This window comes from Carassius carassius, chromosome 3, assembly GCF_963082965.1.
Source record: "Carassius carassius chromosome 3, fCarCar2.1, whole genome shotgun sequence".
Classification (NCBI taxonomy): domain Eukaryota; kingdom Metazoa; phylum Chordata; class Actinopteri; order Cypriniformes; family Cyprinidae; genus Carassius; species Carassius carassius.
In genome coordinates, this window is record NC_081757.1 from 14,578,186 (window position 1) to 14,600,503 (window position 22,318).

The 22,318-nt window shown below is 36.7% G+C and overlaps 1 protein-coding gene across 1 annotated transcript in view; it reads right to left on the minus strand.

Annotated features, from left to right (window-relative positions):
* Positions 1–22,318, minus strand: part of LOC132120966 (immunoglobulin superfamily DCC subclass member 4-like) — an 82,200-nt gene that overhangs the window by 8,803 nt on the left and 51,079 nt on the right. Inside the window, exons 5-18 of the mRNA XM_059530180.1 lie at positions 21,469–21,602; positions 16,551–16,682; positions 14,895–15,047; positions 13,293–13,703; positions 11,962–12,126; positions 10,066–10,203; positions 9,174–9,338; positions 7,363–7,584; positions 6,640–6,738; positions 6,354–6,537; positions 5,348–5,475; positions 2,045–2,215; positions 1,802–1,936; positions 422–524 (exon numbers count right to left, since the gene is read on the minus strand). Coding sequence (XP_059386163.1) covers positions 422–524; positions 1,802–1,936; positions 2,045–2,215; positions 5,348–5,475; positions 6,354–6,537; positions 6,640–6,738; positions 7,363–7,584; positions 9,174–9,338; positions 10,066–10,203; positions 11,962–12,126; positions 13,293–13,703; positions 14,895–15,047; positions 16,551–16,682; positions 21,469–21,602 — 2,340 coding nt within the window. The remainder of the gene's footprint in view (positions 1–421; positions 525–1,801; positions 1,937–2,044; positions 2,216–5,347; positions 5,476–6,353; positions 6,538–6,639; positions 6,739–7,362; positions 7,585–9,173; positions 9,339–10,065; positions 10,204–11,961; positions 12,127–13,292; positions 13,704–14,894; positions 15,048–16,550; positions 16,683–21,468; positions 21,603–22,318) is intronic.

Genomic DNA, 22,318 nt, shown 5'->3' on the forward strand with positions numbered 1-22,318 from the left:
ATTATTTTATGATTTTATATTAAGGTAAGTTTAAGTTTTTAATTTTAGTTCTAATTTTGTCATGTGCTTTATCATTTTTGTTTTTATACTTCTACAGTATATTACGTATATAACTTATTTGTCAATGTTTCATTTTTATTTACATTTGATTTCATTTCAGCTTCATTTCAATTACAGTAAACACTTTGTTATCATTTAGTTAATGATACAAAACTGGCCCAGTGTTGTTTCGAACATCACTGACTTTTATTGTGTGGACCAAAGCAGAAGAAACATTCTTATTTATATATATTTTTGTTCCGCACAATAAAGTAAGTCATAAAGATCAATCATGACAGAATTTTCAATTTTGGGTGAACCATTTATAACCAATGGAGCAATCTAAATGTGTGGATCTTACAGAGTTTAAACACGAGCGTACCGTGCTTTTCCATTGCGGAAACTGACACACATGCAGAGCAGGATGCAGAGAAGACCAAGACACACTCCAACTATGATACCAGTCACAGCATGGATATCCAGCTCTGTAGGAGAGAGAGAGAGAGAGAGAGAGAGAGAGAGAGAGAGAGAGAGAGAGAGAGAATGCACAACAGAATTGTAGAAATCAGTCAGCAAGTAATTATACATAATTAATCTTCATAGTAATTCAATACAACTGAATCATGCTTAAGCATAATAATGAAATATTAATTATGACACAATGCGTTACATTAATTATAAGTCATTATACAACTGGTGTATGTAAGTCTGTGTGATTTTCTGTGGCCAACTCCCCACAGACGGTGTGTGTGTATGAGGCTGGACTGAATCACTTCACACTCCCTGTGGGAGTGCTATTAATTGAGTGTCAGTGATGGGCAGAGGCAGATGGCAGTCTCTACACACACACGCACACACATGCACACACACAAACACACCTGTGACGCCTCATGCAGATTCAGAGAAACTTAACAAGGGTTACCTTTGCCAAAGCAATAGAAAATATTAAATACACAAAGATATATACAAGCACAAATCAGTGAAATTTGCAGGTTCATGTTTGTGAGCTATAAGCTTCCATTTACTGATAGCAAATGTTCACATATCAGCCAAGTTTTCTGTAGCTCAAAGAGTATTGCAAGGCCATGGTTCGATTAAGTTGATTGTATATCTTGAATACGATGTATGTTTCTTCGGATAAAAGCATCTACTGTACCAAAGGTTCAAGTGCAAATGTAACAGAAATGTATAACTGTATTACATAAATGTAAAGATTCTGAGGTTTCAATTAGTAGCTACAGTATGGGAGATTGGTTCTTTTATATTTCCAGTGAAATAAAGGTTACTTAAAAAAACAAATTATCTCTGTAAAAAGAGTAAAAACATTTTTATGATTTTGAAAGGAGTCTCTTATGCTCTAATGGATGCATTTTATTTAATAAAAAAATACAGTAAAATGTAATATTTTTAAATAGTATGAATATTTTGATAAAAGAAAAAATGAAGAATACCATGAGTTTGAAACAGAAATCTTTTAACATTATTCATTTCTTTATTATTTCTTTTCATCAATTTAATGCAGAAAAAAAACTATTACATTTTTTTTTAAAGACATCTTTCAGACCCCAATCTTTTGAACATTAGTTTATCTATTTACAACTGCAGGGTGAAACTGGCATATTGCTTTGAAAAAAGCTAAATCATAAAATGCTTCAACTGACCTTTAAATTAAATAAATTAACTAAACTAGTCAAAGCAATACTGTAAAGTACCAAGTAAATGGCAAAAAATAGTGTGAAAACCTTTACATACACATACACACCATATTTCTTTGGTGGAGTATAGACATCCTTCATAGGTGAATATGGTCCCACCCCAACTTCAGTGCAAGCCCCTATCTTAAAATAATAATGTATCCCACTCATCAGGCCTTGGACCTCTGCACTGGTAACAGAACCTAAGGAAAGAGAGTGAGACAAAGAGAGATTTATCAGAGACATTGTACATTTGCTTATGAAGTATAGCCCCATGTGCTTGTTGTTTGTTTGTGTGTTTGTGGATATACCATCACGTGTGAGGTTTATCCACATGTGATCTGGATGGCTGATGTTGCCAGTGTAGAGGATCCAGTAGGTCAAAATGACACCATTTGGCTCCAGTGGAGGGTGCCAGCTCACCAAAACAGAGTTTGAGTCCAGCGCACTCAACTGCATATCCAGAGGGGGAGAGGAGGGTCCTGTCATAAACACACACATTTATACCCGGCACACAAGAAACCAAAAAAGGAAATGAGAAGCATAATAATTAAGAACATTTTCGCTCTGAATCATTTGAATATAACACAAAAACGTACACTTTTACTCATTATTTCAGAGTACTTTAAAGGGGACATCAGATGCACATTTTCCACAAGTTGGTTTGATTCTTTTGGGTTTTTATGAAATGTCTGCCAAATTCCTCAATGATCGTTTAAAACATTACCCTTTTACCTTGTCAAAAACAGCATTTTTTCACAGCGACCCATTTCGGTGAATGTCTCTTTAAATTATAAAGAGCTACTGCTCACCCCGCCCCTATGTTCTGTTTTTTTTGTGTATTTGGTGGCGCATTACCATAAAAAAAAACTAAATCCACTGTGTCTTCAGTTGCTCTGATGTCGAGAGAAAATTAAGACAACAAAACACCTGCATTGGTTACGACACGCTGTTGTCACTCACAAAAAAAATGGTGGACAGAGTACAACTGGCTGAGGGCAGAAATACTCTAATACAGGACGTTCCGTCAGCAGTCGTGGGTGGGGCCTGAGCAGTATGATGTCATACTGCTTAGAAAATCTAAATTGCTTGATATTTGAGAATCGTTAGGTTTTATGAGGATTTTAAGGTCCCGTTTTTCGTGTTTTTTGAAGCTTTGATTGTGTTTACAGTGTGCAATATAACATGTGTTCATGTTTCGCGTGTAAAAAAACATAGTATTTTTCACACAATTCACCTATCTGTATACCGCTGTTTCCACTGTCATAAAAGCGGGCTGATGACTTCCTTGTTCTATAAAGTCCCTCCTTCAGAAATACGTAACGAGTTCTGATTGTGCCAGCGGTTCCTGTGTTGTGATTCGACAGCAGCTTAGCGCACGCTGCCCTCCTGAAAACGTGATTGGGCTAGTTTTGAGAAGCAAGTGGGCAGGATTTGTTTTGAAAACCTGGCAATCCTGATCTGAACCATAGACAGTAAAAGAACGCACGTGCTGGAGATGTACTTTTAATCACAGGAGCGTTTTTACTGACGAGATGCGCATGAAAATCGCATTCGTTTTTTTGCACAGCCCTAACATCTAGTTAACATAGCTAAACAGCGTTGCCCTTTGTGTAATAATTACAGAAACTGTTAAACGCACCAACTTAAATAATAAAATACACTTACCGTTTGTGGTCCATAAACAACGCTTTCCCCAGACAAAGAGGGAACTGCTCCATCTTTCAAGAATAATCTTTTCGGGAACCAAGTTAAACATAAATTGTAACCATTGATCTCTAAGTACAGCGTCCCTGGGAAGCCCAAACAAAGGTGATTGGACTCCGAGATGAAAATAACAGCGTTTCGACGACATGGCGACAAACACACATGCAGCTCTTCCTCTTCTCCGTCGCAGCGCAACAAGGCCACGCCCCCTTTTTGTGTATTCATGTGGGCAGAGGTTAGTCAAAAAACTGTTTTAGTGACGTCATTCCTGCAGGAACTAGAGGGATTTAGTCCAAACAGGTCGTTTTTTGTAGGCGAATTCTGTTAAATAAAATATCTTGCTTGGCATTGAACTTTGAGCTTTAGAATTTTACAGATATTATTTACACTCTAACATCAACATTACACACTAACTAAAGTTTAAAACATGGGATCACGAAGAACGGGACCTTTAAAAAAAAGGAGTGAATTCATTTTTTTTTCATTGTAGGGTGGTTGTGTACACACACTGTTAAGACACATTTATATGCAAACACCATGTAAAAGTGAATTTTGCATCCAATGTCCCCTTTAAAGTACTGTGGAATTTACCCTGGTCTTTACATGGCACGTCACAGTACAGTACTTTCAGAAATGCCATGGGACTGCTTTGCTGTAAGTGTACACTGAATGCACTAATATAATTAATTTTTATTGATTAAAAAATTGCAGCTCATGAAAAGGATTTATAGGATCCATAATTAAATAAATAAACTACAATACTGCTTATTGATATCTGCTGCAAAGTACCAAAAAAAAATAGTGACCACAGGAATGTAATAAATAAACCTTGAAAAACTAAAGTTGAAGGTACACACCTTTAAAAAAAAAAAATCAAACGCTCAACAAATAGTGAAAACTATTTACAATAAATATAATACACTTTAACACTAAATTAAAAAAAAAAAGAACTTAAATTTCAGTCTGCTTTGGTCCGCATGGATTCAAAAAACATGCACACAAAGTCACATAGATTTTTTTAATGCCAACTTTTGATCATTTTCGAAGGTTGACAGTAAAAATCACTATCCACTTACATTGTATGTAAAGGAGCAGCTTAAACATTCTGCTAAACTTCTCATTTTGCGTTTCCTGTTAAACCTAATTTTGAAAGCAATGCTTTGAGTGAACGATCTCTATTGTGTGCTGGCTGCTAATGCAACACAAATATCACAAACACAAAAAATCCAGTTTTCCTTTTGTAGAAAAAAAGTGTTCGCCAAGAAAAGCACATGTAAAAGATTTGTGTTGTTATAATGGTCTCAGCATGTGCAGTCTGGGAGATACTACGAGTATAATAGTTTATTTTAGAGGGAAATGTCTCACATTGAAGTGCCCACTCTTTCCCCCCCCCTCAAAAGTAGATAAAGCTCCTCTGTTAGTCTGACACTAAATCTCTGTGGCAACATGCCCCTCCCCGCCATCACTTGGCTAGACTGACTGACAAGCTGAAAGACTCTTGCCAACAAGAGGGGCAATTCCATCTGGGCTTTTAATTAAAGCCAATTATCTCCTTACACCTCTCCCTATTAATCCCCTAACTGTTAACCTAACACAAACACACTGACTCACACAACTCACATACTCGTAATACACTCACAAACACGAATTCATCACTTCACACTCAAAAAAAAATCCCTACAGACACTCATGCTTTTGTACACACTATAATTAAAGCTCTCGCTCACGCACGGACAAACACAAGACACAGTGTGCACAAGACACTCTCCCAAATTTACCCATGTGATTTACTCATGTGGAAAAACAGAATAAAGACCATGTAACACCTTTATACTTCATATAACTTTCTTTTTTCAGTGTATTAGGTAGAAAGGCTCTTTTACAGCACTGAAATGGGCTGTACTCACTGTCTGGAAGTGTGGACTCTTCCACTGTGCTGCTGAAAGGGCCACTGATATCAACTCCATTAGACTGCACAGCTATTTCATAGCTGGTGAAGGGCTTTAGTGACTCCAGTAAAATCTCCTGAGAAGAGCTGAAATACAGTGAGATACAGAAAAATGCAGTAAGAAGACCGGTTGACAGATAAAGGAGTCTCAACTTGTGCTATCTAGAGCAGTGTGGCTTAAACAAATCAGTCAAAAGTTTGAGGGAAAATTTAATGTTTTTGAAGTCTCTTATGTTTACCAAGGATGCATTTATTTGATTAAAAATACGGTAAAACAATCATATTTTGCAATATTATTACAATTTGGAACAATTCGAAAAATAAACAGAAATAAATTAACATTAATTAAAAACAAATTAGCTTTAATACTGTATATTGTGAAAGGTAATTTATCCATGTGATGGCAATGCTGAGTTTTTAGCATCATTAATCAGTCTTCAGTGTCACATGATCCATCTGAAATCATTCTAATATGCTGATTAGGTGAACTAGAAGCATTTATTATTATTATCAATGTTGAAAACAGTTGTGCGGCTTAATATTCTCTTTTGTTTTGTTTTTTATCACAGTGTAAACTGTGATATAATTTTTTTTCTAGGATTCTTTGGTGTTTAGTAACATTATAAATTACTTTATTGTCACTTTTTTGAATAATTTTTGATCAGTCATATAGCATACATAGAGAAAAAATATGATAAATATATATATATATATATATATTGAACTTACAATATTTACTTAAAATTTTAAATATATATATTAATTATATTATTAATTATAAATTCTGATCTATTTTAAAACCAATGACAATTGCAAAAATGCCAAAGATTGGCAAATAATTGCTGGATGAATGAATGCTTAAGAAAATGAGCGTGTGATGATGTATGTTTGCCTTTAGTCTTTATTTCACAATGACTGTTTATAATCTGTCTATGCATTACCATTATTGCTTATATATCTGGTACCTGGTATAGTATGAGACCAGCGATGCATTGCGTATTCCTGCGGGGCTGCAGCGTATAGTGTAGTTGATGATTCGCACATTGCTAAAGTGCGGTTTCTCCCAGCGGAGCCAGATAGAGGTGGAACTGTTTGCACGAGCTCTGACGCTGATGGGTGGCAGTGGAGGGAGAGAGTCTGTTGTCCGCACTAAAAAAACGATACACACACACACACACACACACAAATGTAATGTGATTTAAATCTAAAGGACAGCAAGATATGATTTGATCTAATAGCAACCACACGCACCTCGTGTGAGCTTCTCTGTTCTGCCCTTCCAGACAGCAGGATAACCCTCAGTCTGTTTATTAAACGGCCAAACTTTCACCTCGTACAGCTGATCAGGAGCTGAAACAATCAGGCAAATAAAACTTCACATGCTCATACTATAAACCTTTGCATTCATGCTGGTATAGGCCAGTGTTATTTTAGTATCAATAAGATTAATAACTGATATATAATCATTTGAATTTTTTATATAATTTGAATTTTAGTGAAAGTTTTAGTAATTTTTGAAACTTTGAAATATAGTGTATAGTATATATATATATATATATATATATATACTGTATAGTTTTTTTTTTTTTTTTGTAAAGCATAGTTCAGTTTTGTTAGTTAGTGTTAATTGAAAATTAGAAATCCTGCTTTGGCAGCTAGCTGAATTTTTTTTATAGCTTTATTTCAGTTAACTAGATGATTAACCCTTGTGTAGACTGGTCTCTTGAGCAAGAATTGCATGACAAATACTGTCTGAAGTCATGGGCAAACAGCCAATACAGCCACAGCTGATCTTCTCTTTTATAACTGCTGACAGTGACAGAGAGTCACTATCCACTAAGCACATCCAAAAATCTGGTCCCTGCATTTAGCATCAAATGAGCTGCTGTGTATTTTATATTAGGAAAGCAGTTTCAAGTATATTTGTGTGTGAGAGTAAAGTTTGTGTGAATAAAGTTACTTGTGAGCTCTCACCAAGGCCTGTGACCTCATGGTGTTTAAATCTCTTCCTCAGTTTGATCTGTTGAATCCTCTCATTGATCATAGGCTTCTCCTCATTGGGCAGTTCCTCTCCATCCAATTCCAGCCAGGAAAGCTTATAACCAGTGATCTGAGTATGATTGGGTGGTGGCTGCCATGTGACATGGAGGGAATGCATTTTGGCTCTCACTTTGAGCTCAGTGGGAGCAAAGAGCACTGGGAAGAACAACAGAGGGAGACAACAGTGAGAAAGGCTGTGTGTATTTTGTGTGAGCATGCTGACAGGGCAGTACATAAGCAGTGGCGCCTCCAGGACAGTTTTAATGAAGGATGCTGAAAATTGCATACAAAATAAACTAGTATTTTAAACAACTAAAAAGAAGCCTGCAAGCTTATCCAACTACAACAATTTGTGAGGATCAGAATTATTAGATTATTTTATTTTCCTACTTTTAACCTCCCATTTAAGATTTCAAGAGATACTCCACCACAGAATGATAATTCTGTCATTAATCACTTATCCCCACGTCGTTTTAAACATGTAAACGCTTCGTTCGTCTTCGAAACATAAATTAAGATATTTTGGATGAAAACCGAGAGGCTTGTGACTGTCCCATAGACTACCAAATAAAATACACTGTCAAGGTCCAGAAAAGTATGAAAGAAATCGTCAGAATAGTCCATCTGCCATCAGTGGATCAACCATTACATTATGAAGCAACAAGAATCCTTTTTGTACAAGAAGAAAACAAAAATAATGACTTTATTCAACAATTTGTCTTCTCTGTCTTCTCGTACAGAAAGTATTCTCGTCGCTTAATTTGTCTCCCGAAAACGAACAAAGCTTTAAAGTGTTTGGAACGACATGGGGGTAAGTAATTAAAGACTAAAATATCATTTTGGGGTGGAGTATCCCTTTAAGAATAGGCCATGGGAAACAGCTAATCCTTAATCTTAAGAGAAAATCCTTATAATTTAGAACAAAATAATTTATAAGACAAAATAAAAATATTAAATAATTAAAATATAGATCATACAAATTAAATTATATAATAATATAATAAAATAAAATAATTAAAATAATAAATCATTCAAAATGGCTATGGATTGAACAGAAGGTACACAAATTCATTATCAGATTTCAAAATCTGATCTCAAAAAAAAAAAAATTATATATATTATTAACTTTCTATATGACGATTTCCACAAAAAATATTAAGCAGTACAAATGTTTTTAACATTGATAATAAAGAGAAATTATTCTTGAGTAACAAAGCAGCATACTGAATACTGGAGCAAAGACTGAAAATTCAGCTCTACCATGACAAGAATACATTTACATTTTTATTTTGTAATAATACTTCACAATATTACAGTTTTTACTGTAATTATATATATTTCAATCTGATTTTTATAAAATGCAGCGTTAAACAGTAGTGCATTTAGGACTTTGTACTTGACTTTAGATTTGAACTTTGTTCCAGGGTAGACAAGATCTAAACTACACACAAAAAATGCATGTGATGACATATGCTTACTTGAGTTTTTCGTTTTTGGACCGTGTCTGATTATACAGTACATGTAGACATCTCTCTTCAAATCACTAGAAAATCTGAAGTTAACCAAAAATGTATACAATCTTGGTGACTGTGAGACCAGTGGGGTGGTCAGTGTTGTTTTAGGGGATCAACGGCCCACCGACCACCCCTTGGAGGCACCACTGCATATAAGTTTAACCTTGTGTGAGTGAAACTGGTATCAGTGTGCATGCATTTGCTTATGTGTACGCGTTTGTGTTCACTCACCCTGAGTAAGGTTTGGTGTGTGGTGCGAGGCCCAATCAGAAGACTGACTGAACCCAGCTCGCGTTCCCGCCGCAATCCGGAGCTGGTACGTTTGATTTGGTTTCAGATCCCTTAGAGTCACCTGCGTCTCATTCCCACCCACTTCCACAGAGTATATGTGATCCACTGGAGGGCACACACACACAATCACGTGCCAGAAAATAAGTACAAAATCATTTCTACAGCTGGCTGAGAAAGAAGCACGAACAATGAATGTCTAAATTGAGTTTGGTTCTGTCTCTCATTCTGCGTCACAGGCCATCAGAGCGAATCTGTCTTTTGTTCCACCTTTATTGCTGTTCATTAAGCATCCAGAGCTCTAATAGAGCAGGAGCAATCAGCCATGTCTTTGTCATTCAGCTCAAAATACCCCAGACATGCCTGCTGCCCTACTAGCGACCACAGATAACGCACAAAGCTACGAATTCAGCAGCCAACATGTATTTATCATGTTTCAAGGTCAAGGTCACATCTTAACCCTATGAAGTCATATCATATATTATATGCAAATTTCAAAGGCCTCCAAATTTTCAACATTGTTCAAAACTTTGTTGAAATACCTGCTGCATACAATCTACTACATACCTTTGTCGTCTGATTAATAGGTTGTACTTTTCAGCAAGTAAAAGGTTTTTAGTTTAATTCTAAAAACGCCCACTTAAGGTCATGGTAAATGTCTTTTTACTGATATATACATCAGCAACACAATGGCATTTTTGTTTTTTTATATTAGCCATAAAAGCCTGATGTATGAAATATGATACTCAACAAAAACACAAAAGTACACATTTTTTCCCCCTATTTTTTTGTAAAGGTTTAATAGATTCCAGGTCAGTAGGTGGCGCTGTCTTACCCTGCTCCAGTGCTCTGTAGTCAATGCGGTAGCGTGTGATGGCTCCGCGGCTCAGCTGTGGGGACAGAGGCAGCCACATGGCTCTGATGTCAGTGGGTGATGTGCTCAGCAGGGACAGCTGTGGAGAAGCGCTGGGAACTGCAGAGATCACAAAGCAAACAAAGATTTACAAAACATACAAAAATTACGTACTACACACTATATGCATTTATACTATTCACTACATACTCTGTCGTCTAGTGTATTCATTGAATAAGGTATCAGATCAGATCCTTTCTTTCGGGAACATGCTTCACAACTCCTTGTTCAAGCTCTTGTATTGTTTTGTATTCTATCTATTAGTTATTTTCTTTTTATTTATTATACAATTAACAAAAGCAAAAAAGGCCTCTAACATTAGCTTGCTCCATTTTTTTTCTATTCTATCAGTTTTCTTTTTATATAATAAAAAAAATTGCTATGTGTACTGTTAACTAAAGTTAACTGAGATTTGTTGTAGTGCTTGCATATCATTGCTCTTTTATTGATTGCTTCCATTGTAAGTTGATTTGGATAAAAGTGTCTGCTAAATGACTAAATCTAAATTTTATCACCCAGCATTGAAGTCAAAAAGCCCCTCCCATTGCTTTACTTAAGGAAAGCTGCAACACTTGAGTGTCCAAAATGCCATGCTTTGTTTTTTCAGTTTAAAAAAAATATATTGTTCGGGTATTTGAAATGCACACTACTCACACTATTAATTCTTCAAAATGGCACAGAATAGTGTAAAATTATTGCACAGAGAGGTCATTTATTTCCTTTATTGGCAACCATATGGGTGAAAATTATTATTATATATCAGCCTCATATTGCTACACAAAATTATGCTATTATCTGTAAATATGCTAGGCCTCCTATACATCAGGTACTACAGGTAAATAACCAGAAGAATAAAAAAGTACAGCAAACAGTAAAACTATTTGCACTTCAAACCAGATAAAATAATATGATTACAAGTACGAGTCTGCAACATCAAGCAGCATTACAGGCAGTTTTTTGTACAGCTAAAATAATTGGAAGCGGCTGGCACTGAAAATTTTGCGCATTCAATTAAAAACTGGCAGCACCAGCTCTTATGTTCTCTTATGTTCAAAAAAAATTGTGGATGGCACCAAATTAAATAGCAATCTGTTCATTTCAGAAATGCTGTGAGTTTGCCATTGCCATTGCATCTCTGAATATTTTATTCGATCTTTCAAATTACTAGCATTGCAATCAGAATTGAACTAAAAAAACAATGGTTAAGTCTAGCACATTGCATGTGAGGTGTTACATAATAGTTATTAGTAGGCTGTTCATGTATTCCATGCATACACTATGTACATAGCATACAGTAAATATAATAGAAATAGCACAAGTAGTATGATAGCATGCTATTCTGACCATAGCCTGTGAGTACACATTATATACTTGAGGTGTAACCATCAGAAAGGCAGGAAACCAAGTGTGCTTTTGTTCCAATTAGTCAATCCACATTGCTTTGCATTTAAAGGAATAATTCACCCAAAAATGACAAAGTTTTCATAATTTACTTACCCTCATGTCGTTCCAAACCTGTATGCATTTCTATCTTATGTTAACATAAAAGTAGGTATTCTGAAGAATGCTTGCAATCAGACAGTTGATGGTCCCCATTGACTTCCATAGTATTTCCTTCCTTATGGAAGTCATTGGAGACCAGCAACTGTGTGATACTGTACTTCAAAATTCTTCTAAATATCTTCTTTTGTTTTCAACATAAGAAAGAAATTGTACAGATTTGGAAAGACATGAGGGTGAGTAAAAGATAACCAGGTTTTCATTTTTGGGTGAACTATTTCTTTAAAACCTGACCCCTCCCCATTAGTCAGTGCTCACCGTCCTCTAGCGTCTCCACTGTAACGGGCTGTGATGGGCGGCTGGCACCCATGGGCGAGTAGGCCACTACATAGAAGGTGTAGGCTGAGTGAGGAAGCAGCTCCTTTACGTGCATCTCTGTTGTGTCGTTATTCACTGCAAACTGATACTCCATGTTGTCTGAGCCTGTCAACACACAAATAGTGCATTTTCCATATGACATGACATTTGATCTTAGCCAAAATATTTTTTCTGACAGTCCTTGTGTGTATGTGTTTCTAAACGAAGGGAAGCGTGACCCCATCAATAAGAGCCGGAGCTTACATATGACTTGTGGTTCTGTACAGCCGCAATCTATGAAGTGGATTGGCTTCGGTAAAGTAATGAGACAGGATTTTTCTCTGTGGACTGATCCACTTAAGCTGGCTACACTCAGTGTAATGAGAAACACTGCAGGTCAGACAGGGACACCAAGAACTTACACTAACAAAACAGGAAAGTGCTCACAGAAAGTTTTTTAACAGCTAATTCATGTTGTTTAAAATTAAACCAATGTTATTATAGTATTATTTCTATACTATTTCTAGTACTATTTCACTTATCACATTTTTAGTTTTAAGTTTATTTTTAGTAATTTTATGTGCTATTGTAATTTATTTGTAGTATAGTTTAAGTCATTTTAGTTCTTCAACTTCGTATAATTATTGACTATATCGCAAGGTGTAGTCGAACTGTTAGTTCACCCAGAAATTAAATTTTTGTCATTAATTACTCACTCTTGTGTCTTTCCAAACCTTTAAGGCCTCTAAAAATAAAGATATTTTTGATGAAATCCGAGAGCTATCTAACCCTGCATTGACATCGATGTAACTGAAATATTCCTAGACCCAGAAACGTAGTAAGGACATCGTTAAAATAGTCCATGTGGCATCAGTGGTTCAACTGTACATTAATGAAGCCATGAAAATAATTTTTGTGTGCAGTCAAAAAAAATATATATATATTTTCTTCTTTTCTTCTTTTCACCGTCCTCTGCAATTAACAAGAGTAGCACAAAGCTTTGTAAAATTACAGTTTCAGAAAGCTCTCAGATTTCATTCATATCTTAATTTGTGTTCTGAAGATGAACAGGTTTGGAATGACATGAGGTTGAGTAATTAATGACAAAATTGAGTTTTTTAGGGGTGAACTAACCCTTTAAATATCAATTATGTATTTTGCATAAGTATTTTATAAATATTAATTGATATATTAAAACATTATAAATTCTCACCATTAGGCAATAGAATGGTATTTTCTTTACTCCCCATTCTGAAATTTAAATAAATACATAAAAACACACTTTCTCTCACCTGTTGTACGTTGGTAGTGTACTGAAAAGCCAATGATCTGGTCACTGTTATGTTCAGGTGGGTCCCAGGTGAGCAGGGCAGAAGTGCTAGAGTGGGGTATGGCCAACACATGACGAGGAGGGCTAGGCAGACCCTCCCTCACGATGACAGACAGTTTGGCAGTGGCACAGGCGGTGCCCAGGCTGTTGGCAGCAATACACTGGTAGTATCCCGCATCGTCCAGCCGCAGCTGGTTAATGAGCAGAACTCCAGGACTCTGAGTCTTAACCCGGGCATTAGACTGGACCGGTTCTCCATTCTTCAGCCAGCGCAGAGCAGGTGGAGGGTCACCCGAACTATTACACACAAACCGAGCCGTATTACCCCGGGACAGGGACACCGGCTCTGGGGGCTGGAGAATCACTGGTGGAGCTGGGCAAAATGAATTGGGAAAAAAAAGACATTGGGAAAAGTGGAGAAAAAAAAGAAAGTGCTATTGAGGATCATATAGAAACATTGCTACAACTTATTAAGGCATACCATGAGCTACAATTTAATAATGTGGGTTAATGTTAATATAAATGTACTATTTTAAAATTTACACTCACTCTCAGGCCATCCAAAATGTACATGAGTTGGTTTCTTCATCAGAACAGATTTGAGGAAACTTACCATTACATCACTTGCTGACCAATAGAAAAATTTTTTCTAGTTTTTTGCAAGTTCATATTAACTATTGTATTAGCTACAGGTGATACAGAATAAATATTACAGAAATTAGTTAATCAACCAATGGGTAAAAACCATTACATTTCACCCATAAAATGAGTCATATTGTAGGCTCAAACATGTCAGGAAGCTATAAACTTATTCCCCCCCCCCCAAAAAAAAAAAAAATCAACTACTATTTTTTTCCCCTGCAAAACAGATGGGCATCGATTAGATGAAGCCTCCTCTAGTGCATAAAAAATCTTCTTGCTGTAAACGTTGGAGCATATGTTTAGGAGGAATAATTATATCGTACTTCCATGCAGAACATTTCTTGTCTGTTTTATGTTTTTGGTTGAGATTGCTTCTAAAATAAGTTTTCCTTATGAAATTTCTAAGCCAAGCACCTAGCAAGATCCAAAGATCAGTCAGTGTATGCACTGCATTTAATGTATGCATGGCCACAAAGTTCCTCTACGGTCTGACCACAACACACAGTTTGAGTTGTTGTTCAAACAACCTCATTAGATTCAGATCCTTGTGATTCTTCTAGTGACCTTTTCTTTTTAATCCTCATTGTGCATGGAAAATATGCATGTATGCATATCATCTTCCTAGCTAAATTTTGCATCTGCTTTGGACAAACACAAATAGAGGAAGTACTACCTAAACTAATAAACAATAGTACCACACAGTTCTTGAACAAATATTCAAAACCTAAATGTCATTAACACAACTAGCTAATGATTTCTTTTGTGCCTGATAAATATGGTCTACTGCTTCCTATATGTTTGACTCACTGATTCTGAATCAGTAAGACTCATTGTATATTTTTTTGCATATACAATCCCTCTGTAATGTATCCAGTATTTCTTAAGAATATGCAGAATCCATTAAAGGTAAACACACTATTACCCAGAACTCGGAGTTCAGCGGGAGATGAGACGAAATCTCTGGTCTTGGGTTTGTTGGCACGACACACATACACTCCAGCATGGTGACTGCGGGTGTCAGGAATCACTAGGTTGGTTGCCAAGACAACCACATCTGTAGCTATAGGCTTCCCATCTATGCATCCCAAAGGAGTGGTTGTGTAAAAAGGCAAAAAAAAAAAATAGATCATTTAATCAAGACTGAGCAAGCTGGGACATTTCAAATTTGATTTATACAGCTGTCAATATGAAAAAAAGCTATTTTAGGATTTAATCACTCACTAGGTAGATCCAAATCTCATGTATTAATAATAAAAAATTAATAAAATAATAATAATAAAAACTGTTTTTAAAAGGAACAGTTTAAAAGAATAACATTTAATTATCTCATTAATTACGCACCCTCATGTTGTTCCAAATGCAAAAAAAAAAATGAATAGGGCCAAAGGTTTAATGGTTGCATATTATTTTAAGGTGTCCTTGTTACAGTGTAATTATAAATTTAAGCACTAAGTAATGTTAATTAACTACATGTGCTTACTATATGGTTAGGGTTAGGATTAGGGTGCGGTTTAGGATTACTTGCATATAATTATGCATCATTTATTGTTAATTTAATAATAGGTACATATAACCTGTAACAAGGACACCTTAAAATAAAGAGTTACCGCTTTAATATTCCAATAAAGGAAGCAAACATCAGCAGTGTCCATACAACATTTCTCATTCTGTAACCCATGTCAGAGAGAAAGGAAGTCTTTTGTGTCTGAATCAACATGAGGGTCAAAAAATTATATGGTTTATTCAAAATTTTAAATCTGTTATGGAGTGCAATGCACATCATGAACCAGCAGAGGTCAGTACAGCAATTGAGACACTGACTGTCTGTGGATGCACTATTAGCGCTCAAACAAAGAAAAAAGACACCTCGTGAATTTTTACAACATATTCTTATTTTTTTATGAAACCTAATGAGAATAATGCTCTTATTTATACAGCCATGGCATTGCTGTTGGAGAAAGAGGACGAAATGAGGTCCGTAATGAACCCGAATGGAGGCAGTAACAGTGGGGGTGAAGGGTGGGTGTGTTGTAGGGGTGTCCGCTGCAGCAAAGCCACGTGTCTATAAACCAAACGTATAAGCTCACCTATAAATCAGTTTGTGTGCTTCATTTAAATTTTCTTGTGCAAGCACTCAAAAGTTGACAGTGAACACAGCACTAATTACATTTCGGTCATTCAGCTGACACTTTTATCCAATACAACAATGCACTTATTATAAGCACAACGTCTCCTAATGAATCAACCAGGGGTTCGAGTGCTTTATTCAAAGGAACAGCAATGCTTGTTTAAAGATTTTGAACCTGTCAGGGTTTTAACTTACTAGGCTCTCCGACTCCTATTTAAATCTATATTGTGTACCATGGTCCACATGAGTCCAACTATTTTTGGTTTGGGGTTCTTAAATCTTAATTTGACATATTCAATCCTGATTGGACAATATACCGATAAGGTGGGGTTATTCCTTAAAACCTTCAACTTGTCAGTTAGCCTAGATCTGTCAACAGCAGCACTTTCAGTCTATTACAGTAAACCAGGCTACAGATGTGTGTTTAATATATTAGTGTCTGCATCTTACCCTGTCTGCTCCAAGATACGAAAGGTTTGGGTTCACCCTGAGCCATGCACTCCATCACAGCCGGACGACCCATGACCACCGTTGAGTTCCGCGGTGGAGCCACAATCACAACCTCACTCTCCTGAGACAGACCTACAGAGACAGATTATAAATGTGTGTTTGTGTATGGAAAAAGAGAGTGTTCACCTTCAGGCACAGGGGGTTGCTTGAGTGAAAGCAGCATTAGGTGAAGGAACTGACCTGACAGAGGACAGTGTTTCCTCTTTTGCTCACAGGAAGTGAGAAAGACAGCGACAGAGTGAGATAGGATTGAGACGAGGAGGAAAGAGGAATGAAACAGAGTGTAATGACGAGACTGAGACAATGAATGACAGGAGAACTTTGAGGCCAAAGAGGATAGGTGTCATTTATCTGGGTTGCAGCTGTCACAACAAAAAAAAAAATATCTATATTTATAGTAATATATTAAATATATATAAATTTGACTATTTAAAATTAATAATTATTAAAGTGACAGTAAAGATAAAGGCACGTTTCTGTGGCCTCATAAGAGCCCATGTGAATTCAGTAGACACACCCACAGATCATAATGAAGTAAAACATAAGGATGCAGCTATGGATACAGTATCGCGGTCATAAATTAATCATTCTGATTACATATTGTACCGCAGCAATCACATATGCAGGAGAGCACAGGGATTTAAAATGGGTCAGGTTTCTGAGGCTACAGGGTGCACCTTGTAAAAGCAATATGGGTGTGTCTGTATTTAAGCAGGTACACCAGTGGACATGAGCTATTGGTTAAAACAACCCTGATACTGAGAACAGCAGACCATGAAGGCTCACTTGAACAACAGCAAAAGTTTGCTTATAAGGCTTTTTCAAAATTGAGTGTGTAAAAAAAAAATATTCAGTATCAAGCAGAATGTAGAGCAGCCAGATTCCAGCTTCACATTGCAGTGAGACAAGATACCTTTTTTTGCACACACTCATAAAGACTGGTACTGTGTACTTGAGCTGTCTGGTCTCAGGCGCAAAAGATGGATGGCATTCACAGAGCAAAACTATGATTTCCTCAAGGTGAAGACTGCTCTCTTTTAATCTGTCTTTCTCTCAATTCAGCATGATTTTATCAGCATGACTGAAAATATTACATATTAACAAAGCTGAGGATGTATGTAAAAATAGAACAACAAAAACTGTAAGTTAGACAACACATAACATAAGAACGACCTACATGAATGACTAAAGTGTTTATGTAACAATCAAGGCCATTATCATTACATAAGATGTCTACGTATATACACGCAGACACACAGGGTCACCATGGTGAAGAAAAGCATACAGAAAACATACTGGGATAATACACATTTAGTCACAGACTTGCAGACAGTGATGTGAAAACAGATCTAGCAGCCAGTGTTGCTCTACGTCCTTCTCCTGTCATGATTGAAAAGCTGCTTAAAGTTCTTCAGTTCATTGTTAATTTAATAATAAAAGAAAAACAGTAAGATGACAGACAGATGAATAAACCAATAAATAGCGATTGTGTTCAGTGAATCTTTCAACTTCTTTTTTCTCATTCTACTTTTCTTTCTATTATTCCATCACTATCTGTAAAGGTGAGGAAATTCCAGACAAAAACATTGCTCAAACTTCATCAATGCATAAAGCACAGCTCACACAGAAGTTCCTTTCAACATCTTTCACCACTTTAGCAATTTCATTTTCCTCCATAAAGAGAGAGAAGAAGCTTCATGAAGCAACTGGTACAAATAAAAGGGTTGAAAGAGCAAATGGGATTAAAAGAGAGGAAGGAGAAAGATGAATGTGGAACAATTAGAGAGATGGCTTAAAAGATGAATGTGTAAGACGGAAAACACACACACACAAAAAAATCATTCAGGTCTCTGGCTGAGAACGCAGAAACATAATGGAAATGAGCAAAGGTCAGCATGGACATTTAAGTCATTCATAGGTGTGTGTGTGTGTGTGTGTTTGTGTGTGTGTGTGTGAAGGGGGTTAAAGACTGAGACTGACTTCATAGCATTACCGATCCGTCTCCCTCATCTTCCCACACTCCCTTTTATTTCATTTAGTTCTTTATCTCTCTAGCTTTCTCTGTCTTTGTTCCTCATCTCATTCCTCTCTTCCATCCCTCCTCTTGCCCCCTCCATTTCATCAGCCGAGCAGCCTTAAGGACAGCAGGAAATCAATTCTGCCTGCAACACGGACCACCTCTGCAGAGGGCACTTATACACACACACATACTGTACACACACAACACTGAAAGTGCCACTGCAGATATTCAAACTTTACTTCAAACAAAAAAGACTGGAGGAGAACCATAAATCTGGTATTTTTTCACTATTTAAAGGCAGGGTAGGTATAAAATTTATAAAAAACTTTTTTTCCAAATTTGTTTAAAATTTATTTATATATCAATACATAATTAAAATGTAACTACTCTGAAAAAGAAAGTATAAAAATCGAGTGTCTGTAGACCTCTCACGACTGTTTTAAAGACAGCTCATTATTTCCATTCACTCCACCCCCTCCCTTCTGGGCTCCTTCCAAAGTCTCTACAACGGCTCGCTAAGTAATGTTATGTTAGCTATATTACGCAGCTACGTGTGCTAATGACACATGCTTCATGAAAAAATAAACAAAAAAATATGTATGATCAAAATACAAAAAGAAAGATTTACCTGTCCAGCAGAAATAAAGCCATCAAGGAGTCACTTTTCAGCCCCTTGAGTTCCCTTAGTTCTCGCCATCGCTGGAAAGTCACGCCGATATTAACTCACGTTTTATTTCTTTGTTTATCCAAAGACTTTTTGTTCATTGCCTTTTCTTGTACTGTTACTGTCTTCCTTTTTTGCCTGGTTTGCCTTCACTAACTGCATAGGCCGGTACTTGTGAATTTTGCTTGCTGTTTCTCTGCCATTGTTTTGGTATTCCTAGGATCCTGCCTGTTGAATTCCTCAAATCAAACGTGCGCGCGCAAGTGGGCAGGTCATGTGTGGCAAAAGGATGGTTGCGAGAGAGTGACAGTCGCCTAAGCCAATCCTATGTTTCGTCCCGAAATGGAAATAATGAGCTGTGTTTAATACAGATTAAACGGTCTAGAGTCACTCGATTTTTATACTCTTTTTATCAGAGTACTTACATTTTAATTATGCATTGATATATATAGAAAGTTTAAACAAATTTGGAAGAAAGTTGTTTATAAATTTATTACCTACCCTGCCTTTAAGGAGTCGTTTCATAAGGAATCACATTGGCAATATTCTTCTGATATAAAATTGCTCAGAGTATTATGAAAATATACTGTGACTTTCATTAAAAATCTAAAATTTGCACCAACCACCACTCATTTTTACACAATCAGGACAATTCAGTGTTTAGAAATCTGGTCATTCATCACAGTAAAGCAATCTGCTTGTTAACCCGCCATGTATTGAATTCTGTTTCCGGCCTCCACTCTACTATCTCAACAGCAACATATATGGTAAGCTTTTAAAAACTCACGATGTACACTACTGTCTCCAGGCTTAATCTATCCCGGACACCAATATTTGAATGATTCAGAAAAGGTGAATCACTGTCTGGCAAGCAGAGATTTCGGTATGGAGATAAAGGTTTGAATCATGAGATTTCGGTAGCATTTCAGCACATTGTGAGTGTATATTACCAACTTATGTTTTGACTGCGATGTGTGACGTCAGCCGAGTGGATTGGTGGGGGAAGTAGAATAGATATTATCATTGTAAACACTAAAAGAACCAATGAAACAAGAAAAATCCCACTGCCACTTCGCAAGTCCTTCTTAAAAGGCATTACTTTAAACAAAGTTTTTGAACTGATTTCAATCTGATATTTAAGGGACAGTTCACCAAAAACTACTCAACTGTTCAACTACTCACCCTAATACTCACCCTAATATTGTTAACAAACCCGTAAGATCTTCGTTCATCTTCGGAACACAAATTAAGATATTTCTGATGAATTCCGAGAGCTCTCTGACCCCATGCATTGTTTACATGCAGATGACAGAACGTATACGTTGTGATACTCTCACCACAATGGCAGCATGCCACGGTAGATGGGATAGGGAGGAGAAGAATCGTTGAATAAAGTCTTTACTTTTTTTTTTTTGCACACAAAAAGTATTCTCGTTGCTTCGTAAAATTACAGTTGAACCCCTGATGTCACATGGACTGTTTTACTGATATCCTTGCTACGTTTCTGAACCTGGGAACATTACAGTTTTATTGCTGTCTATGGAGGGTCAGAGAGCTCTCGGATTTCATTAAAAATATCTTAAGTGTTGCAAAGTTGAACAAAGGTCTAATGGGTTTGGAACGGCGTGAAGGTGAGTAATTAATGACAAAATTGTCATTTTTGAGTGAACTGCTCCTTTAACGGATATTAACAGGCAGTTAAAAACTTTATTTAAAATTAAAAAGTTTATTTCACATACAAAAAGGCTACACCATTTTGAAAAAAATGGTCCAGTGTATTGTGTTAATATGTTAAGAATTTTCTGAATTGCAATTGAACATTGCTCTATGTTGTGTTTAAGGTCTGAAGGAAATGTCTGTTAACTTAACTGAAAAAAGTCAATACACATCTTTGTATAGATTTTTTTTTCATACAGTGCACCTAGATAGCAAACCATTCCAACTGTCAGAACTGAACTGAACTATCTGAAAAATAATTCTGGTGTAGCCTATGAAATGAAATTTCCCAGAATGCACTCACTGACTTCTGAATGCCCTTCTAAGCCATTACTGTGTGTTAGTCATAGAGATGGGTTGAATGGAGCTTATATATGAGTATATGTGAGGTATGGATCGTGAAAAAAATCAAAGCTCATTTAATATGGGGTAACTGGGAACAGGTCTTCGTGTTATACCTGGGCTAACTGTGAGCGAAGCCTCTTGGCTGAAGCGCTTGCGGGCAGAGTTGAAGGCCATGCAACGGTACAAGCCGTCATCTTCTTTAGTGACCCCTAAAATCTGCAGCACCCCATTGGGAAGAGATATGTACCTGAGTGAGAGAAAAAGAGATCAGCATTAGCATTTCTAAATCACCCAAAAACATCAATATGCGCGTGTTTATTTGCTGTTCTTCTAAACTGAAGCTACTTTCAAGCCTTAGGAGGCTAGCAGTCTGCTATACATTCTGGCATGAAGCGCTATACAGCTTAGAGCAACATATAAAAAGGCACTATACACAAACACAAACCATACTGCAGAAATAACATAGCGGGGGAGTGAAAAATGTCAGAGAAAAGAAGCAGAGACGACAGTCTAGTCTACAGATATAGGAGAACAAACCAATATGGCAGCTTGTATCTTCAATAGTCAATTCTTCTCTTTCACTTGCTCTTTCTCTCTATGTTTGTGGTGGGGCGGTCAGGTTGCACTAATATTCATTCCATCCATTCTCTCCCTAGAGACCACTTTCAAATCCCCTTTTCAATTCAGGACAGATAAAATACACCATTAATCTTGTAGACTCATCTCCAAGAGCAAGACACTCTGGCAGAAAGACCACAAAGACCAAGGTTGGTTGAATTCGTCCACCTGTGGGTTCGAGCGGGTTGAAATCGGGTGCGTGTGACTCGCTATTGTAAAATTCATTGGTGCTGAGAGAGTTCAGCTGAGGACACATCCAAACCAGAGCTACACCTCCAGCAGCACGGCATCGCCTCAGCTGCGCTCGGGATGTAAATGAGAGAGTGACTGCAGCAGCCGCCAGAA